This window comes from Microtus ochrogaster, chromosome 2 (assembly GCF_000317375.1).
Source record: "Microtus ochrogaster isolate Prairie Vole_2 chromosome 2, MicOch1.0, whole genome shotgun sequence".
In the NCBI taxonomy this organism is placed as follows: Eukaryota; Metazoa; Chordata; class Mammalia; order Rodentia; family Cricetidae; genus Microtus; species Microtus ochrogaster.
This window is the reverse complement of record NC_022010.1, coordinates 70,240,871-70,263,430: the sequence shown is the minus strand read 5'-3', so window position 1 is coordinate 70,263,430 and position 22,560 is coordinate 70,240,871. Positions and strand designations below refer to the sequence as shown.

General features: G+C 42.2%; 1 protein-coding gene across 1 annotated transcript in view; it reads left to right on the top strand.

Annotated features, from left to right (window-relative positions):
- The window catches only part of Morc3 (MORC family CW-type zinc finger 3), a 54,609-nt gene that overhangs the window by 23,886 nt on the left and 8,163 nt on the right, over positions 1-22,560 (top strand). Inside the window, exons 7-15 of the mRNA XM_005345172.2 lie at positions 1,756-1,884; positions 4,964-5,083; positions 6,957-7,054; positions 12,626-12,730; positions 15,075-15,197; positions 15,328-15,402; positions 16,873-16,918; positions 18,819-18,979; positions 21,392-22,271. Coding sequence (XP_005345229.1) covers positions 1,756-1,884; positions 4,964-5,083; positions 6,957-7,054; positions 12,626-12,730; positions 15,075-15,197; positions 15,328-15,402; positions 16,873-16,918; positions 18,819-18,979; positions 21,392-22,271 — 1,737 coding nt within the window. The remainder of the gene's footprint in view (positions 1-1,755; positions 1,885-4,963; positions 5,084-6,956; positions 7,055-12,625; positions 12,731-15,074; positions 15,198-15,327; positions 15,403-16,872; positions 16,919-18,818; positions 18,980-21,391; positions 22,272-22,560) is intronic.

Here is a 22,560-nt window from a genome sequence, read left to right as displayed (position 1 = left end):
AAGGGCAAAGGGCATGCTGTGGCCTTGTCCAAGGGCAGACTTGACAAGGTCTGATCTAGGACTGGGGACATGGCCTCTAGGGAGTCAAGGTATGCTGGTCTGTGACACATTTGAAATATCCTGTGGTCCCTTTGCACATTAGTCCATGATTAACTTGGTGCTGACCCTGTCCCTTTTTTCTGCAACAGCAAATGGGACGCTGTGCTGCTTGGTAAACTTGATAAACAGCACATGGAACCCTGTGCTGCTTAACAAACTTGCTGGCATAAGCCACAGCTTTGTTTTCTCATCATTTTCTAAAGATTTTAAATTAAGTCAGGTGTGGTGGTGCACACTTTTAATCCTAGCACTTGGGAGGCAGAGGCAGTTGGATCTCTGTGAGTGCAATGCCTTGTCTACAGAATAAGTTCCAGGACAGCCAAAGCGACAAAGAGAAACCCTATCTTGAAAAAACAAACAACAAAAAATTTTAGATGATATATTATACATGGTACTTGACAACTTTGATTCAGCAATGTGTCAGTATCTTTGTGGGTCAGCACATTGTTCACTGGTCTCCGTGCCATTGAGTGTCACTGCTCTAGAAGTGGTGGGACCTGGCAGAAGGTAGCTGATAAAAGAAGAGACTAAAGTCTCATTGCAATAACCAACTTTCTTCAGAGCCTCAGATGATTTATATTCTGAGGGTTAGCAGGCCTTTAATCCCAGCATTTAGGAGGCAGAGAAAGGTGGATATCTCAGCTACAGAGCAAGTTTCAAGACAGACAGTGCTACACAGAGAAATCTGTCTTGGAAAACCAAACTAACAAAAAATTCTCATTAGTTTAAGGTGTATACAGCCGCAAGGACAAGCTGCACGAGGCAAAAACACGTTTTCCTATAGAGGCATGTAAAGGCTGGCTAAACATTTAGTTGATTAATAACAGCAAGCAATAATGAGTAAAAAAAATCCAAGTAAACTCTCTCTATCCCTACACCTGGGAGGAGTGCGGAAGCTCATTCCAAGAACAGTTCTGTGTTTGAGGGAACTGGGGTCACAAGACTCTTATTTTCTTGGAGTGTTCTCACAAGCATGTAGAATTCTCACACAACTCCATTCCTGGACTACTGTGTTCTGACACCCGAGTTTTAGAGATAAATCTCACTATGTAGCCTCAACGTGGAGAGCCTCCTACTTGGGCTCTGCGTCCTGGAGTTTACAGGTGTGGTGGTCACTCCTGCAGTACTCCTCAGGGAGGTATAAGCAGAAGAACAGGTGTTCAAAGCCATCTTTGAGTTCTAGGTGCTATTTTGAGATTGTGTCAAAAACTTTCTCTTGCTGGGCGGTGGTGGCGCACGCCTTTAATCCCAGCACTCGGGAGGCAGAGGCAGGCGGATCTCTGTGAGTTCGAGACCAGCCTGGTCTACAAGAGCTAGTTCCAGGACAGGCTCCAAAACCACAGAGAAACCCTGACTCGAAAAACAACAACAACAACAAAAAAAAAAAACAAAAAAAACCTTTCTCTTAAAGTCAGAATAACATAATTTCGTATTGTTATTATTTGATACTTGAGTTTGAACTCAGGGCCTCATACATTGAAGTGCACACCTTTACCACTGAACTGTACCCCCACTCTGTACTCTGTATTACTTTATCGAGGAATTAAGGTGTTTGTTAACAAAGGAAGCACTTTCTTTTTAAATGGATATCTCAATAATGAATAAATCTGTGAATAATGCTTTAGAAAGGACAAATTTTGCTATGTTCCTTTCCAGGCTTATTGCAGTATTTTATATTTGAAGCCAAGAATGCAGATTATCCTACGTGGACAAAAAGTGAAGACACAGCTAGTTTCCAAGAGTCTTGCCTACATTGAACGGGATGTGTACCGGCCTAAATTCCTAGTATCCTTTCTTTATCATGCTGTGTGAACACAGTGGAGCACATTCAGTGTCATTTGTCCTTATCCTTTCTATCCTTGTAACATCTTTAAAAATTACATTCATTTGTGTGTACCTAGTGGGTGCATGTAGATCAGAGGAGAACTTGCAGGAAGTCCCAGGAATTAAAGTCAGCTTGTCAAGTCTAATGGCCAGCATTTTACCCGCTGATCCAGCCCACCAGCCCTTCCCATAGGAATTCTAATCTCCAGATTTTCTTTTTGTGTGTACTTTGGGACTTACTTATTTTTAATAGATTTGTATGTTTTTATTTTATATGTATGAATGCTTTGTTTGCATGTGTATCTGTATTGTGTGGGTGCCTGGTGCCCAATGAGGCCAGGCCAATAGGGTGTGCGATCCCCTAGGACTGAGATCATTGTGAGCTGCCATGTAGATGCTGAGAGTCAGACCTTTGTCCTATAGAAGAAGACCCACCTAGCCAGTAATTAGTAATACAGAGATGTAACATGAGGGCCTGCTTGTTGGGGTTTCTGTCCTGCCCGGTTCTCACAGTTGTTAGGTCCCAAAGAATCACACAGAAGTATATATGAGTTACAAACTGATTGGCCCATTAGCTCAGGCTTCTTATTAACTCTTATAACTTATATTAGCCCGTTATTCTAGTATATGTTAGCCACGTGGCTCAGTACCTTTTTCGGCAGGGTAGGTCACATCTTGCTTCTTCTGTGGTCTGAGCAGGACTGTGGAGAAATGGGCTTCCTTCTTCCTAGAATTCTCCTGTTCTCTTTGACCTACTTCTACTTCCTGTCTGGTTGTCCCTCCAATAATTCCTGCCTGGCTACTGGCCAATTAGCGTTTATTTAAAACACAATTGACAAAATACGGAATTGTCACACACCACTTCCCCCTCTTTTTTTTTTTTTTTTTTAAACAAAGGAAAATATCCATAGGCAATTTTTTGGGGGAATGTGGACGTAGTATTCCAGGCTACTTCCTGCTGGTTGGGGACACTGATAATCTTATGGGGACCTAAAGAAAATTTAGAATTATGATCAAGTCCTGACTGGAGTATCCTATGAGTCTTGATCATCTCAGGCAGCAGTCTTGAATCTGTTCTGGATGTAGAACTCAGACATGTGGGCCATCTGTTCCTAGTGGAGATTTCTCAGTTGGTCTTCCTTGATCAAACCTTAATTCCTTAATTCAGAATGAATCCCCAGCCTCTCATTTCCTGTGGAAACAAAAGCAAAATCTCTTATCCAAAGTAACATACCTTTTGACTTCAATTTTGAAGTCAAGGTATTTTCAAAAATACCTATCTTGGATTAATTTAGTGCATGTATAAACAAATATCTTTTAGCAACTGTTCCTCCTTCCTCAGCATTTAAACAACTCAAAGAGAGCATAATAACATACAGTATCCAGATTCTCTATGTATTTTTCATCTTTATGTGGCTTTATTTTAACCTCTATTTTTTTTATTTTTACTTTTTGGCTTTTTGAGACAGGTTCTCTGTATGTCTTTGGCTGTCTTAGAACTCCCTCTGTAGACCAGGCTGTCTTTGAACTCACAGAGATCCATCTGGCTCTGCCTCCTAAGTGCTGGGATTAAAGGTGTGCACCACCACACCTTGAATTCACAGAGGTCTGTCCTCCTCTGCTTCCCAGGCTTTGGGATTAAAGGCGTGTGCCACCACACCTTGCACTGATAGAGGTCTCTCTAAAGGTGTGTACCACCACACCCAACTACTTTCTTTTTTATTTTAAGGACTTTAACCTTTAGCCTACATATATTTTTAATACACTGTAAACCATTTAGAGGTTTTCTTCATCTTTGACTCTCTGTATATCTCTCTTTTTTTCTGACCACATGAATCTTTAATTTGCTAAGCAATATGGAGAGGATTAAAGCCGTGGCTTTGATGGCTGGATCCAGCTCATTCCTTAGCTTTATGATATTCCAGCCTCATGGTAGAGGTACCGGCCAGAGCCATGTTTATTGCCACAACTCTATGGCGTTTCAAGGTCCTTGCCAGCAAGCAAACTGCAACAGTGTGTCCACAAACAACACTCAAATGCTCTCTGTAGCTGGACCTCCTGCCTCAAAGAGTCAGAGTTTGCACTGGCAAGACAGCCAGAAAGCCGGCATTTTAAAACGGCATAGCTTTTTTTGTGCTATTGCTGAAAACCAAAAAGCATGCTGTCAGCTTTTATCAATACCATTTAACTGTTTTGTGGCAGGACCTCTTAAAGAGCTGCAGGGTTTTGCAGCTAAAGCTGAGTCAGGAAGCCTTTCTTAAATGAGAGTGCTTGCTTGCCTCTAGCAAGCAGAGCAGACCTGAGAAACTGTTGCTACCAGGAAGCCATGCTTTACTCTATTCTTTTCTGTCTAGAATTACTTCCCAAGCTCTGTCAAGCTTTATGTGGATATAGTCGTTCACACATTGGTGCCCTTTGTAATATGAGGGCCTGCTTGTTGGAGTTTCTGTCCTTTTACCAGGTCCTACAGCAGTTTGACCCCAAAGAAAATCCCACAGAGATCTATATTAATTATAAACTGATGGGCCCATTAGCTTAGGCTTTTTATTAACTCTTGTAACTTATATTAACCCATTGTTCTTATCTATGTTAGCCACATGGCTCAGTACCTTTTTTCTGTGGGGCAGGTCACATCTTTTTTCTTCTGGTGGTGTGGGCAGGACTGGGGAGAAATGGGCTTCCTCCTTCCCAGAATTCTCCTGTTCTCTTTGACCCGCCTCTACTCCCTGTTTGGTTGTCCTGCCTATACTTCTTGCCTGGCTACTGGCCAATCAGCATTTATTTAAAACATAATTGACAGAATACAGAATTGTCCCATACCACTTCCCCCTCTTTAATAACAAGATTTAATAAGAAGCCTGAGCTAATGGGCCCATTAGTTTATAATTAATATAGACCTCTGTGTGATTTTCTTTGGGGTGAAACGGGTGTGGGACCTGGTGGGAGGACAGAAACCCCAACAAGCAGGCCCTCATGTTACACAGAGAGTCATTGGGGAGGGATGACCTGTTATGTTCAGACTTTTCCTTAATGTTTTAAGACTAGAACAGTGAGAATTACTTTTGGATTCAATTGCAGAAATAAAGAGCACTATGGAATCATGATGTATCACAAAAATAGACTCATCAAAGCTTATGAAAAAGTGGGATGCCAGTTAAAGGTAAGGTTTATATTTGGAAAGGAAACATTTTTAGCAAAAGAATGTATTTTTGTTCTTTTAGCTGTCTTCTTTTGAGGTGGGAAGCGGTGTTTGCTTTTTGAGACAGGGTCTCTAATGTATCCATGGCTATCCTGGAACTCATTGTGTAGTCCAGTTTGGCCTTGAACTTAAAGATCCCTTGGCCTCTGCCTCCCAAGTCCTGGGATTAAAGGTGCGTATACCACATCTGGCTGGGCATAGGTCTTTTAAAAGCAATATTAGCCTGGCATTTGCTATAGTCACATGTCATTTGATACTCACTACTCCTACAAGAGGAGACAGAGAATTTATTTTACTTTATAAATTTGGAAATTGGGACCAGGAAGTAGTTGCCCAAGAATGAATAGAAAGTGCAGTTCTTAGGCACAGAAGTGCATCTCTGTGCTGAGTTGTTTGGAGGGAGGTGCTGGTGACTCCATCTCACTATATAACTCAGGCTGCTCTCAAACTGTGATAGCGGGACACCTTCCATGGATGGAAGTCTCTCGACTGCATGATTGTTTGTTAATGGAATGATATTTTAAAATAATTATTTTATATATGAGTGCTCTATCTGCATGTACACCTTTATACCAGACGAGTGCATCAGATCCCACTATATATGGTTGTGAGCCACCATGTGAAATTCCCAGCCACCATGCTGGGAATTGAACTCAGGACCTCTGGGAGAGCAGCCAGTGCTCTTAACCACTGAGCCATCTCTCCAGCCCAAAGGCATAAATTTAATTGCTGTTTGTTAGTTATTTTAACTTGGCCATTTTTATTAGTGCTTATGGAACCAGCCCAAAAAGTAGTAGCTGGTAGGTTAGAACTGCCCTCCTTCCACTTGAAGCCACAAGTAAAGCTTGGTAGCAGGGGCTTGTTCCTTGAGCCAGTTTTCTGGCCCTGGAATTACTGCCCTTTAAATACTTTCTTTGTTATATTTATTTTGAGTTGTTTGTCAGAACCCACCATGTAGTTTGTTCTGTATGTTAGGGTCTATGCATTTTCTAGGTATTTGGTGATTAATTATGAGCATAAATTATCCTGTTAAGGTTTGTTGTTTGATTTAAATATAGAGCTCTTGGGGAATTAGCATGTGACCCTTGCACAGGGCCCTTGTTAACCTGTGTACCCTTCCAATTTTAGTATAGGCTGCTGGTGTGAGCACATGTTAACAGTTTAGACTTGATGTGTTTTCTTTCTCTTTTTCCCACAAGTATTTTGGTTCTCTTTTTTTCTTGTTTGTTTGTTTTTTGAAGTTTCTCTGTGTAGCTTTGGAGTCTGGAACTCACTTTGTAGATCAGACTGGGCTCAAACTCATAGAGATTCACCTGCCTCTGCGTCCCAAGTGCTGGGATTAAAGGCGTGTGCCACCACCACCCAGCTTTCATCTTAGTCTAAGTTCCTTGTAGCATGTATTCTATGTTCTGCACAGCATGGTTGTATGGTCCGTTTAGACTGCTGTTTGTGCCAGGTGAGAAGACATTAACCACAAGCTGAAGCATCCGTTGTAGGTTGCTTCAGAGGTGGTGGGATGCGGAGCTGCAGTTTGTGGTGTGCAGGTCTATGTGCAGGACTGTGCTTGGGAAACAACACGCATCACAGTAGATGTGATCCTTTTCCCTTGTGTCAATTTGCACATAATTCTCATCTAATGGATGCTTGCCAGGAATGGGTGTGGAAGAAAGCGCTGCTATATCTAGGAATTAACATACAAAAACACCAAGCACTTCCCAAGAAATTTCAGGGGAGTCATATAAAGTATAAGGAAGTAAGTAGTTTATGATCTAAATCTTAGTTGAAGGGTATAGTGAACATTGCTATGTCTGAAATGCTGTTCATTATATTTCAGGCAAACAACATGGGTGTTGGAGTGGTTGGAATTATAGAATGTAATTTCCTTAAGCCAACTCATAATAAGCAAGATTTTGACTACACTAATGAGTACAGGTATGTTACCCATTTATTTGCTAATGTTCTGATTAAATGTGTTACTGAGATGGCTGGAATGTTCACCTTTCCATCCCTTTAACCAGAGGACATATTTCAGATGGGGTAGACTTATGTAGACTGACTTTGAACTACCTATATAGTTAGGCTGCCTTGAACTTCTGACAGTCTTTCCTGCACCTCCCAAGTGTTGCAATCACAGGTGGAAACGCCAATACTAAGCAGGCAGGGTTGCCCTCTTTTCTGTGACTCCTGGGATCATGTATCACATTGAGAACCAGAATTGTGTATTTGCTCATGGTGGGTTAGCTGACCAATTTTGAGACCGAAGAGATGATGTCAGTTCCCTTTTCTATGTAAGTCACTCACAGTTCAAGTTCTGTAGTGTAGGGCTTCTCCTTTTTATTTTCTAAGTATGTATGTATTTATATGTCTATGGATCTGTGCACATGTGAGTGCAGTTGTCAGGAGGTTGTAAGCCATCTCATTTTGGTGGTAGGAACCGACCTCTGGCCATCTGTCTGCAAGAGCAGTAAGCTCCTTTACCCTCTGAACCATCTCTCCAGCCCTGTACAGTTTTTCTGGGTTTTTGTTTTGTTTTGTTTTGTTTAATTATAAGACAAGGTAGCCAAGGCAACTTAAGGAAAGAAAGCATTTAACTTGGGGCTCGTAGTTTAAAGGTTAAATCCATGGCCATCACGAATGAGAGCTTGGTGGAAAATAAGCATGATACTAGAGCAGTAACTGAGAGCTTACATCTTGTCCACAAGCACAAGACAGAGAAAAAAGCTAACTAGGAAGTGGTGTGAGCTTTTGAAGCTCACCCACCAGTGACACATCTTCTCCAAGGCCACATTTTCTAATCCTTCCCAAATAGTTATGTTGGGACCAAGTATTCAAACATATGAGCCTACAAGGGCCATTCTTATTCAATCCACTACAGTCCACTCTGCGGCCCAGGTAGGGTCATAGCTACAATATAAAATTCATTCAGTCCAATTTTAAAAATCTCTATAGTCTTTCACAGTTTCAACACAGTACAGAAGTTCAAATTCTCTTCTAAGACTCAAGGCAGTCTTTTAAAAACCTCTGGAAAATAAGAAAAAGCAAATTGTGTTCTTCCACAGAATATACATTATCATTCCAAAAGCAGGGAGTAAGGGCCCAGAGAAGAAATAAATACTGAACCCAAACAAGACTGAAACCCTTCATGGCAAACTCCAAATTCTATAGCTTTATTTCTGAATTTGAAAGGTTTAGATAGCTTTTCTCTTTCGGCTATTTTTTTGTTTTGTTTCTTTTGTTTGTTTTTGAGACAAAGTTTCTCTCTGTAGTCACTTCTGTCCTGGAGCTTACTATGTAGACCTCGTTGTCCTCAAACTCACAGAGATCCTCTTGTCTATACTGGAATTAGAGACTTTATTGACTTATTGACTGCAACACACTTCTTTCTCTTGAGGTGGTTCCACACCCTGTCTGCAGCTCTCCAAGGCAGACATCCTACAGTGGGGCCTCCATACAGGGACTTCCTGCAACACAGCTGGCCTCAGCAGCTTTCCTTTAGCTGAGGGAGAAGTTTCAACAACTCCTTTTGCCCCATGTTGCCTCCGCTGCAGGCTTGGGATGGAGCCTGATTCCTCCTTGAAATTCATTTGCATCCATTTTCCTTTGTTGCTTTTTTTTAGGAATAGACAATTCCTAAAATTCTTAGACCTTTTTTTTTTTTTTTTTTTACAAGTTGAAAGTATAGCTGGGTCATATCTGCATAAGAATAATGGCTAGCCGGGCGGTGGTGGCACTCGCCTTTGATCCAAGCACTCGGGAGGCAGAGGCAGGCGGATCTCTGTGAGTTCGAGACCAGCCTGGTCTACAAGAGCTAGTTCCAGGACAGGCTTCAAAACCACAGAGAAACCCTGTCTCGAAAAACCAAAAAAAAAAATAAATAAATAAATAATAATAATAATAATAATAATAATAATGGCTAAACTGGGCATGGTAGCACACATCTACAGTCCCAGCACTGGGGAGACAGAGGCAGGCAGATTTCTGTGAGTTCTGGCCACCCTGGGCTACATAGTGATTTCTAAGACAGCCAGAGAGATCCAGAAAACCTGTCTCAAACACACAAACAAAATGATGACTAATAACTGTGTCAATATTGTTTAGTTGGAAGTGTCACCCTGACATCCTTATACCCATTACAGCCCAATAAACTTCTCTGCCAATGTAATAATACAAATCATACCAAATCAAACTGAATTTTAAAAAAGCCCAGGCTTAATGGATGCCTGCACTCCTGGGTGGCCTTCCAGACCCTCAGAGAGGAGACAGGGAAGAAAGAATGGGAAACTACATGTTTGTTCTCTGGGTGGCAGTTTACATACCCTGTGGAAGTGGTCTGGAGCCTCTCTCGGGAGGGTTCACTGTTTGGTGGGTTTTCTCAGAGGTGGAGTCTGGACTAAGGCAACTCCTAGAGGAGGGGGCTTGGGATGGAACTGTCCACCCAAATATCCCAGACTCTTTGGGTATAAAGATATCAGGGGCTGGAGTGATGCTTTCAACCAGACATCTGTTAGGCTGTCATTTTGGTTTTTTGTTTGTTTGTTTTTGAGAACAGAAGTCACTGTGAGATCTGCCTCCCAAGTGCTGGGATTAAAGGCGTGCACCACCCCACCTGTTTTAAGCTGTCTTGAAATCTCCTCTGCCAACAAAATTAGTCTGAAGCTTTTCAGTTTAGCCTTAGGCATATTCTTACAACAAGGGTAAAAACCACCTAGATTCTTGGTCAAAATATTAAAAGAATGGTCTCTAGCCTAGTTGTAAGTTGTAGTATGGTTTTCCCTCTGATTCCGCTTGAGCTGGGCCTCTGTAGTCTGTATTGCTCTCAGCCGAGCGGGGCACAGCTGGGGCTTCTCTGGGAGCACTTTCCTTCAGACAAGAAGTTCTAGTTCAAGTTAAATAAATAAATAAATAAATAAATAAATAAATAAATAAATAAATAAATAAATAAGAACCGAGTACTGTCTTGGACTGGATTTGGAGCTGAAAAATAAAATAACACTGACAGTGGACACTCCAGACAACAGTCTGTCGTTTGAGATAGTATGTAAGCATACATAACACTAAGGGCAGAATCAAATATCAGTGTAAAGGTAGCTTAAAGAATGAGGCCCTGACAAGGAGTTGTCTGGGAAAAGCACTTGCTACCATGCCTACTGGTGTGAGTTTGATTTCTGGGATCCACGTGGTAGCTGGAAAGGACCAACTCCTTCAAACTGTCTGACCTCTAAAGGCCGTCATGGAACATATACACAGTCACAAACACACAGACACATACAGAAAGTAAATGTAATAAAAATTTAAGAATGATGGTCTCTCCAAAAAAGATCCCATGGTGGGCCTGGAGAGATGGCTGAGTGGTTAAGAGCACTGACTGTTTTTCCAGAGGACCCGGGTTCAGTTCCCAGCACCCACATGGCAACTCACAACTGTCTGAAGATCCAGTTGCAGGGGATCTGACACCTTCACACCAGTGCACATAAAATAAAAGTTAAATAAGCCATAAAATATTTTTTAAAAAACCCCATGGGGGTGGTGGCGCACGCCTTTAATCCCAGCACTCGGGAGGCAGAGGCAGGCGGATCTCTGTGAGTTCGAGACCAGCCTGGTCTACAGAGCTAGTTCCAGGACAGGCTCCAAAACCACAGAGAAACCCTGTCTCGAAAAACCAAAAAAAATAAATAAATAAATAAAAAAAAAACCCATGGGTCCAGCAAATAAAAACATTAAGAGGATAACAGGACTAATTTTAATTATTAAATTACAACATTTAAGGAATATGTGCTATCAGTCTCACAAAGTCTTTGGAAGCTATTATGAAAGTGTATATACCTTGATAATAAACCTAGGCATGTTGTGAAAGGACGGTTGTGGGTATCTGTTATTGTTGATTGAAAATAGCAGGAAATGCTAGTAAAGCCAAAGGGACTATATTCTGAGAGATTATGGATTAAGTTTGTTTTACATTTATTTATTTCAAGTATCTGTGTTCACAAGAAAGTCAGAGTAAGTTCAAGGAATCAGTTATGTACCACCATACACCTTGAGGGGCCATCAGGATTGGCGACAAATACCTTTACCTTTTGTGTCATAGCGGTAGCTGGACAGGTAGTTTCAATATTGAATACCAGCATCTTGATCATGTTGATTGAAAAAAAAAATTCACGTGTCTTCATAATCCACAGAGAAGTGCACTTTATTAAGTTCAGTACCCATTTGTGAACTTTTTGTTTTGTTTTTTTGGCTTGTTTGTATATTGATTTTATTTTGTGTGTGTGGGTGTTTTGTCTGCGTCTATATTTATGTACCACTTGTGTGTCCAATGCCTGTGGAAGCCAGAAGACGGCTTTGGCTCCCTGGAAGTAGAATATGGATGGTTATGAGCCACCATGTGGGTGCTGAGAATCAAGCCTGGGTCCTGGGGGTTCACAGATCTTTGTGAGTTCAAGGTCAGCCTGGTCTGAGTAGTGAATCAGGACTATGTAAAGACACCCTGTCTCAAGAAAACTGGGGAGGGAGGGGAGAGAACGAAAGAAAAGGCTGTGAAGCTGTGAATTTATTGGTTGGGATTAAAATGCAAGGTTCCTCTGGTTCTCTCAGTATATTCCTTCATAGGTGTACTGGCTGATTTTGTGTCAACTTGACCCCAGCTAGAGTCAACAGAGAGGAAGGAATCTCAGTTGAGGAGGAAGTGCCTCCTCGAGATTCAGCTGTAAGGCATTTTCTTAATTAGTGATTGATGGCGAAGGACCCAGCCCATGGTGGGTGGTGCCATCCCTGACCTGGTGGTCCTGGTTTCTATAAGAAAGCAGGCTGAACAAGCCATAGGAAGCAAGTCAGTAAGCAGCTCCCCTCCATGGCCTCTCCATCAGCTCCTGCCTCTGGGATCCTGCCCTGTGTGAGTTCCTGTGCTGACTTCCTCCAGTGATATGGAAGTATAAGCCTAATAAACCTTTTCCTCCCCAGCTTTCTTTGGTCATGGTGTTTTGTTGCAGCAATAGAAACCCTAAGACTATATAGTATATGTCTGAGCTCTTCCTTCTCTGAGCGTCATCCATATAAGACCTCTAGGTCTCCCTGTCCTTTTCCCTCACTTTTTGTCCCCACACTCTTATATTAAATCTAGGAATTTACAATGGTTTTTACAGAAAGAAGGGTGGCGTACTTGCATGTGATTTATTAGTCATACAATTGGAGTTTTTTATTTTTACTCGCAATATTCTTATAATCATTGTTGATTATTTTTATGTTTACTTAATTGATCTTGAGGGCTGGAGCAATAGCTCAGAGGTTAAAGCACTGGCTGCTTTTCCAGAGGTCCTGAGTTTAATTCCCAGCAACCACATGGTGGCTCACTATATCTATAATGAGATCTGGTGCCCTCTTCTGGCGTGCAGGCATACATGCAGGCAGAATACTATACAAAATAAATAAATCTTAAAAAAAAATCTAGAACTGATGTTTTCTTTTTTTTTTTTCCTGAGTTAATGTTATTGTTTTTTTTTTTTTAAGGCTTACAATACTAGCATTAGGAGAAAAGCTGAATGATTACTGGAATGAAATGAAAGTGAAAAAACATGCAGAATACCCTCTCAATTTGCCAGTTGAAGACATACAGTAAGTACTGAGCACTGCATACTTTAGTGGTGACTTTCCACAAACTTAGGGTTCATATGAGAAAATCCACACACTCCAAATTAATGACTTGATGTCTGTTGATATCATTCATTTCATCTTTATTTGTTTTTAAGTATGGGTGTTTTGCCTGCATGTATGTTTTTGTGCACCACTTGTGTGCCTGGTAGGAGAGGGCATTGGAGAACCTAGAACTGAAGATTGTTCAGCAGTAAGAACATCCAGAGGACTCATCTTTGACTCCCAGTACCACCTACCTAGTAGCTCAATGACAGTCTAATTCAGTCCCAGGGAACCCTACACCCTCTTCTGGTCTCTCTGGGCATCAGGCACTCTTGTTATGCATAGACATACATGCAGGCAAAACTCTGATATACATAAAATGAAACGATGAAGTAAATTTTTAAAAAAAGAATTGTACAGTGTAATGCCTAGCATGTGCTCATTAGTACATGTAGCTACTGCATAAGTTCTAATTGGTCTTAATAATAAAAAAACAGAGCCAGATATTGGGGCAAATGCTGAAAGATCAGGGGAAGGAGCAAGCCACAACCAGCTAGTTCTTACCTTGCTAACTTCTCAGTTGAAAAGGGCTGACCTCCTGTCTTATATTTCTCTCTGCCCAGGTATATCACTCTATGTCTGTACAGACCTCCAAACATCTATGGTTAACTAGTAGCTAGCTCCATCCTTTGATCTTCCAGCCAGCTTTATTTGAGTACAAACAAAATATAACCACACGTAGCACATACTGCTAATTCTGTAAGTGAGCAGTGAGAAAAATCCCTATGTAGTGAGAGGCAACAATAATCGTGGTACCGTGCCTGTACCTTTGAAAGCATGGAAAACTTTGTCTGAATTTGGAAAGCTAACAGTAATCTTAGGAAACAAGGGTTATTGGGTTAGTTTCATCTCTTAAACTTTGTAAGCCTTAATTCATTTGAGGTTCTATGTTAACAGGACCTTGTTTATACAGAGTACTTGGTCTGCCTCTAAGCCTTGGGCTTACTCCTGGGCAAGCATCTTACTCGTCTATAATTCAGCTTTTGTGGCTTGCAACAAGGACTCTCTAAGCTTATTCTGACTTTGCCTCCAAGTGCTAGGATGAAAGGTGTTTGCCCCATGCTCATACCCACTCTTTAAAAACTGCATTGAAAAGGTGAGGGAAGGGACAGAGAGATAGCTCAAGCAATAAGGTACTTGCTGGCAAGTGTGAGTATCTTAGTTTGATCCTAGAACCCAGGGGAAATTGCTGGGCATGGGGACATGCACTTCTAATCCTTGCCTACAGGGCCAGTGAGAGAACTGCCTCAAAAAAATAGGATGGATGGTGTTGCTAAAGAAAGACCCTGGGGGGTGACCTCTGGCTTCTACAGTCACGTGTGCACACACAAACACACACAGGCAAATGTTATTGTGAGTCAGATGTGTGATCAGCACTCAGTGGGCCGAGAGTAGAGGATGAAGAACTTGAAGACAGCTGGGCATGGTGACATGCACCATTAATTTCAGTATGCAGGACACTGAGGTAGGTGGATCTCTGAGTTGAGGCCACCCTGGTCTACATGCTTTGAAGTCAGTCTAGAGTTGAAACCCTATCTCAAAGAGAAAATCTTATGTATAATGAGTCTTCATAGTTTTTTTATTTTCTTTTACATAAGTATACGAGTGTTTGGCTTGCGTGTATGTCTGTGTACCTCATCAGTGTCTGGTTCCACCTGACTGTTGGATGCCCTGGAACTGGAGATGGTGTGAGTTATAAGTATGTGCTGAGACCTGTACCTGGGTCCTCTAGAAGAAAGCAAGTACTCTTATCCAATGAGTTATCTCTCTAGATGGATGTACACCTCTTCCTAAGACAATCTCCCTGCATTTTCATACCTCATCTTTCAAGACAGGGTTTCTCTATAGCCCTGGCTTTACTGGAACTTAGTCTGTAAACCAGGCTGACCTCTGCCATCCACCAAGTGCTGGGATTAGAAGTGTGCCCTACCACCATCTTCTTTCCCCACCCCCACTCCTGCCTGCCTTCTTTAAAGCAGGACCTCACTATAGCCCTGGGTGGCCAAGAACTTAATAGACATCCTTTTACTTTTTAAGGGCTAGGATTAAAGAAAACATTTGTTCTGTTAAAAATGGTATGTGATCTTAACCTCTTGAAAGTTGCCAGCATTTAAAAACTTAATTATACATTAAATACAGTTTTATCACACACTTTTGAGGATTGGAAATAAGCAGATATTTAGTATGGAAGCACTGCAGAAAGATAAATGAAATACTTGAGTCCATAATTCCATTTTAATATTTTGTTCTTGTTTTGTTAAAGGAAGCGCCCTGATCAGACATGGGTTCAGTGTGATGCTTGTCTAAAATGGCGAAAATTACCAGATGGAATAGATCAGCTTCCAGAGAAGTGGTATTGCTACAATAACCCTGACCCACAGTTCAGGTACCATATGTTGGTCATGCCCTTCCTGGAAAGGCAGAAAGCACTGTTGGAGGTGTTTGGACAGGACTGCTAATGTGTTATTCTCGTGTGATCTTTGTTTTTCCTTCTTTTTTTTTTTTTTTTAATCTAGAAATTGTGAAGTTCCAGAAGAACCTGAAGATGAGGATTTGGTACATCCCACTTACGAAAAAACCTACAAAAAGACGTGAGTGCTGTCTGAGTGTGGTGAGAAATGAGCCCCAGTCATGTCCGGCACAGGTGTGATGTGGGTGTAGTGAGCACAGCAGTGCTGCTTCTGGGGCAGCGTGTGCTGTGGGGCCGTGTTTACTGACCTGCATTCATTGCTGTCCTAAGAGTTGAGCTGTATTAGATGAGCTGTACAGAAACAGGCCTGTTAGGAGCCTACGTCTTGACAGAAAAGGTGGCTACAGTAACAAGGAGAAGTTGATGACCTGGGTTCAGAGAGATGGCTCAGGTTAAAAAGCTCTTCTAGAGGATCCAGATTTGACTCTTAGACCCATGTGGGAGCTCATAGCCACCTAGAATTTAGGGTACCCAACATCCTCTTCCGGCTTTCTTGGGCAGTGCACACATGTGGAGCACAGGTATACATGCAGACAGAGCATCTATACATAACAGGTGAAGTCTATCTGTAAAAGGCACTATCCTGTGTTAGGAGCTCAAAGGAGAGTTGCTTCTGACTTGGGGAGGCAGATACAATGTGGACCATTAAGTTTTGTGAAGGAGGTCATTTCTGAAGTCAATCTTTTCAGAGTGGTAAGGGTGTATGTGCGTAGTCATTTGTACAGCTTAAGTAGTGTGACTAGGGATAAACAGGAAATGGAGGTGGGATAGGGAACAGTAGGGTTACGGTGATAAACTGGACATAGAAAGCTAAGAACCTTTTATGTATCTTTTGTGTATGTTGCCTGTATGTTTGTATGTGTACATGGAGACCACAGGCCAGTGTCATCTGTCTTCCTCATTTGCTCTGCTTTTGTTTTGAGAAGGGTGCTACTATGTAGCTCCATCTTGCCTAGACTTTATATATAGACCAAGCTGTACTCAAACTCACAGAAATCCTCCTGCCTCCACCACCCAAGTACTGGGATTAAAAGTGTGCACCACTGCACCAGTCTCTCCCACTTTCTTTCTTGAGCTGGGTTTCTAACTAGCTGGAACTTGTTACTGAGCTTGACTGGCCAGCCATCGAATGCCAGGGATCCTTCAGGCTCCACGTTCGCAGCCCTGGAGTGAGATGTGTTGTCATGCCCAGCTTTTATGTAGATTCTAGGGCCTGGGTCAGAACTTGGTTTCTCAGGTTTGCTCGGCAGGCACCACAACCCTTCTCTCTAGTATGCTAGTATTTATTTAATTTTAGCATGGTTTTTGGAAGTAATGAAACCACTTTTAAGCCTTTGATATCTTTGTTTTTGGTCTGTGATTCAGGCAGACAGTTGTTACTAAGATTTTTTTTTTAATTAAAGGAGAGAATGCGGGGGGATGGGTACTCCATAGTCAAATGTTCACCACTGATTAAAACAAAATTGAAAGTAAGTTAATTGTATATATTTGAATAACTTGGTAGTGAAATAGATACATCATTTGAAATTGGGATTGTGAAATAATAATAGGGTCGATATCTAGATGTTAATTTCTCATCTTTGTTTTAAAGCAGCAAGGAGAAATACAAGATCAGACAACTGGAAATGATCTCTCCGGTAATGATGCCTTCCATTATTCCATTATATACAAAAATTATATCTGTCTTAATTTTATAAAGTTCTGAACTTTTATAACCAATTGAAAGGAGCCTGTTGAACTTACTCTTTTTTTTTTTTTTTTTTTTTGGTACCCATTCTTGCTCTTTCCCCAAGTCTTCCTAGCCCAACAGCTTCTTTAGACTGTCCAATTAATATTTAGTGGGGTGTTATCCAAGTAAGGCCACCTTTTACAAATCTTGTCAGAAACTCAGAATTGCTGAAATGAAGAGACTAATGTCTGTGAAGTGCACAACCATAAATGGGACGTGAATATCATACCCTTTTCCCAAGGGTTCAGGAAACGTCAAGGAAGAGGTGGTGGGGAGACTGTGAGCCCCAGAGGGCAGGAGGAGAGGAGTGTATTCAGAGCTGTGACTGTCTGCACAAGGTCAGACTAGACTACAGCGCCCAGCCTGAGGGGAGGGGCCCCGAATCACGGTCAATGGTGCTAGGGGAGAGTCAGCTTTTTTTTCTTTTCTTTTTATGTACATTGGTTTTCCTGCATGTGTGTCCACATGAGGGTGTCAGGTCCCCTGGAACTAGAGTCACAGTTATGAGCTGCCATGTGGGGACTGGGAATGGAACTTGAAGAACAGCCGGTGCTCTTAAACCTCTGAGCCACCTCTCTAGTCCCATGCAATCAGTTTTCTTTAAGGGTATGGCTTCTGGTAGGTTGTCTTTGCTCTGGTGAATGGCTTCACCCATTTGTATATGGGCAGCCAGGATTGGATTTCAAAGAATCTTGTCATTAGAGCTTTTTGTACAGGGGGAGGCTGATCGGAGTCATGAGGTAGAGGCCAGGCAACTTGATAAACTGTGGGTAGGATGGGCAGGATGTTTTAGCTGAATGTAAATATTTGTTGGGCAGGAAGTTTTGTTCTGCCTTGGGGGTGTATATTTAATTGTAATTGAGTTGCAGGGCTTTCTAGTGTAGTGTTATGGGGAGAACGGGACTGTGGGAGAATGAATAATGGGACTACTTTTGGTTTGAAAGTACTATTTTTACTTTCATTCCAATTTCTCAAGAGTATTTTTGTTTTATTCTCTAAGTCATGTGTATATTAGGTTGACAGCATAGCAATCTCTTTTGCCTTTGTGGACCACTTACAGTCTGTCATGAATGTTTGCTTTCCTCCTCCCCTTTAACATTGTCACGGTGGATCTGGAGATGGCTCAGTTGTCCAGGTATATTCTGTGCAAGCATGAGGAACTAAGACTCGGGTGCCTAGCACCTAGGTGCTTGTACTGAATGTTTGTAATCCCAGTGCTTGGAAGGCTGAGACAGGTGGATCCCAGCCATTCCAGCCAGATGGGCAAGCTTCAGGTTCAGTGAAACCCTATAGCAAGACATGAAGTAGAGAATGAGGGAGGAAGACATCCACCATTGGCCTCTGCCCTCACAAGCTTGAGTCCATGTGCACACACAACCAAACATGGACACACATACAAAAAATAAGATGTGAAACCATGTTACCCTTGTAGCAGGCTGGATCAGTTCACTGGTTCATTCACCCATTCCTAGTTAGCAAAAGAAACACATGGGTGTCAAGAGATGGCTTGGCAGTTAGGAGCACTGCTTATTCTTCCAGAGGTTCTGAGTTCAATTCTCAGCCAAAGCATGGTGGCTCACAACCATCTGTAATGAGATCTGGGGCCCTCTTCTGGGGCAAAGGCATGCATGCAGGCAGAGCACTGTATAAATAATAAATAAATCTATAAAAAGAAAAAGAAATCCACATGCTTTGGATATGTCTCAGTATCTTCTTGGGTAAAAGCAACACTAATTGCATGTATATTGTATTTGCTAACTTTTACATTAAAATAGTTCCTTTAAGATCCTTCTTTTTCCCTCCAACAGATTAATCCTGAGATATTGTTTACAACAAGTGTTCAAAGTCAGAGCTTTTCTCCTGTGAAGGAGAGTGTTTCAAGACCACATCTTCCAGAAGTCGGGAGCTCCTTTGCAACAAGGCTTATAAGTAACCTTGTTTCACCTCAGTCTGAGCCCGAGAACAGCAGGTTAGTGGCGACTCTTCTGTAGCACTAATGCAATTCTAAGAGATTACAATTCACATCCATGTGAAAAGTTTAAGAATTCTCCCTACTTCTTCAACCACATATTTAAGTTAGCTAGAAATCGTTAACTAGGAGTTACAATAGCACATACTGGTGATCTCAGCACTCAGGAAGTGGAGGATCATGAGTTCAAGCCCATGCTCACTTGTGGAGCGTTTGAGGCCAGTCTTAAGATTATTGTTTGCGGAGAAAAAACAAGATTTTACATGCACATGGGTGAGTGTGTATAATGTACTATGTGGTTTGATCAGATCTCTACCTCTTGCTGGGTTGGCGGCAGAAGCCTATAATTCCAGCTCCTAGGATAACCAAATTTAGTTCAAGGTCTGCTTGGAGTTACAGGGTGAGAGTTCTGGGCCTCTATACCACCCATCTCAAAACAAGAAGCATGGGAGAACCAGGGCTGTAGTTTAGTTGTGGGAGTACCTCCCTATTCTGCCCAAGGCATAGAAATCGTACCCTGTTGGTACACTTCAGTTAGCAAGTGTAGTTAGCAAGAAGCAGAACTACAGAAGCCAGAATACAATGTTTGTACATTTGGGGACTTTCCTAGACCCTGGAACTGTGGACCTGGTCTTTGATGGATGAGGTCTTTTGTTCCTGTTTTGGCAGGTGTTGGGCCTGTCTGCTAGGTTTAAGTTTAACATGGTGTCAGTTGTGCTAAGGTCTGGGGGCTGTTAACAGTATGTAGTATAAAAGTCACTGCCTTTATAATGGCCAGTGCCCATCTTAATTATTTATTCTGTCCTTGTTATAAAACACCCTGACATAAGCGGCATAAGACAGAGGGGTCTAGAGAGATGGTTCAGCCAGCAAGAGCACTAGCTACCCATGCAGTAGATCAACTATCTGTATCTCTAGTCTTGGGAATCTGGTGTCCCCTACTGGCCTCCATGGGTATAGCATTCAGACAAAACATAAAATAGTCAGTTTTTTTGTTTTTTGAGACAGGGTTTGTTTGTGTAACCATCCTGGCTGTTCTGGAACTTGCTCTGTAGCAAGCAGGCTGGCCTGGAACTCACAGAGATCTACCTGCCTCCTTCTTAAACAGCAAGTACTCTTACTTCCTACGCTATCTCCCCAGCCTGAAGACTAATTTGGGAGAATCATTTTATATGAAATTGACTTAGGCCAGCAGGCTCTCTATTCTTCAGGGATGGGGTCCTAAGTGGGAGGTGGACAGCAGATGAGAAGGTGATGAGCTGAGGAGAACTAGGGTCAGAAGATCTTGCACAAGCTTTGCCTTATGTCAAGCAAGCACATAGGTCAGTACAGCATCTTATGTACAGGTTTTCCTGAAACGGAGAGCAGAATAGCAGAAACTCATACAGTGGGAGGAAGTTAGCAGGAAGCTAGTCGAGCAGTATTATACAAGGGGAACACATACAGATTGAGCACATAGCTGCCTGGACTGATGGCCATAGCCCTGTGCAGTGGGAAGAGTTGGGTTCCCAGGATCCACAGCCCCCTAGGGCTGGGGCCCCAGGCTATTACTGGCTCTGCCACACTCAATACTGATTTTAGACAAGGAATTTCATTCCTTCTCGATTTTTCAGGGAAAATCTTGGATCAGACTAACTCTCAAAACGAAATAATAGAGAATACTGTTTGCCTTTGATCATTGAGAAAAAGGATGGTCAAATGAAAATGTCATTGTCATTCCCTCACAGTTCCAAGAAAGGCCCTGAGTGGTTGGCATTGTTTGGGGCTTGTATTATAGTGCTTGGAAACCACATGTGAAGATACTCTACAGAGATCTCAGTAGTTAGCTGGGTGTGGTGGGCCACACCTTTAATCCCTGCACTTGCCAGCCTGGTATACAGAGCGACTTCCAGGACAGCTAGGACTACAGAAATCCTGTCTCTCCCCCCCCCCCCAAAAAAAAGAAAGAAAGAAAGAAAGAAAGAAAGCCTAAGAGAGAGATCTTAATAGTCAATGATTTCCTAGTAGGAAAAGGAGGAAGTAATGTTAGAACTGAATGGTGTGATATTGAAGAAGTCAACCTAAGTATTAGGATTTCAAGATAATTAGAGTTGTTACAATGCCTTTGTTAGCATAATGACCTCAAGGTCTCGGAAGACTGAGAATGAAGAAGCCATACCTCCCTGGGATAGATCTGAGGGTATATATCTGGTCCTATTTTTGCCTGTTCTGCCAAGATGTCAGGGTCCCAGCCGCACATTTCCATCACCATGGGACCTCCTGATGCCATTCTTTCCTTGCCACGATGGACCATACCCCCAAACTGAGCCAGATGAGCCCTTCCTTCACTAAACTGCTTGTTAGCAGGAAGAGTTGTCTTCTGTCATGCCCACGCCTTACAAACTCACATTTTCTATATATAATTTCTTACAGCCTGAAACGGAGACTCAGTACTCGTTCCTCAATTCTGAATGTGAAGACACGGAGATTAAATAATCCTCCATTTGAAAATTCATCTTATAGGAATGATGATGATGAAGATGTCATCATTTTAGAAGAAAATAGTACCCCCAAACCTTCAGTAGATCATGATATTGAAGTTAAATCAGAACAGAGCCACATTGAACAAAGTGGTGTTCAGGTTGAACTTGTTGGCAGTCCTGAAGCTTGTGCCAAGGCCAGTTCAACAAGCACCTCCACCTCCAGGTGTGATCAGGGCACTGCTGTCTCCACTCAGACTGAAGTCCCGGGCTTAGTTGTTAAAAAGGAAGAAAGTGTTGAAGATGAGATGGTTGTAGCAAATGACAGAGTGACACTGCCCTCTTGTGTAAATGCCGGAGCAGAGATTCAGGAAACCTCGGATAGGTCAGCAGATGATGCTGGCCGTCAGCTACAAGAACTGAGAAGTGAGCTGCTTTCGGTCACACAGGAAAGAGATGATTACAAGAGACAGTGTCATATGTATACTGATGAGATAAAAGTCTTACAGCAGAGGATACTAGAGATGAACGACAAATGCATGAAGAAGGAGACTTGCCACCAGTCTACTGAGACCGACGCTGTGTTCTTACTTGAAAGCATTAACGGTAAAACTGAAAGCCCAGACCATGGAGGATCTCAGTATCAGCAAGCTTTGGAAGAGATAGAAAGGCTGAAGAAACAGTGCAGCGCTCTGCAGCAAGTGAAGACGGAATGCAGCCAGTGTTCCACTAGTGAGAGTAAAAGCGAAATGGATGAGATGGCTGTGCAGCTTGATGACGTGTTTAGACAGCTGGACAAGTGCATTGTGGAGCGGGACCAGTATAAGAGTGAGGTAAGCTGCAGACGTAGTCACATCCAACATGTGGTAGGTTGGCGCACACTCACGTAATAATAGTTGTGTTTATTGACTGCCTCTTACTCCTTTGGTTTTGAACTGAGGGGTGGGCCTCCTGGCAGAACAGAGGGATATGGAGAAGCATTTTGATAAGTTTAGATCCCCACCACCTACCTAAAAACCCAGTGGGAATGTCATCAAGAGATGCTGCCTCAGTAAATGAAAGCAGAGAGTCAGTAATCAAGGAAGACGCCAGATGTCTGCCTTAGGCCTCTGCCTGTGTGGG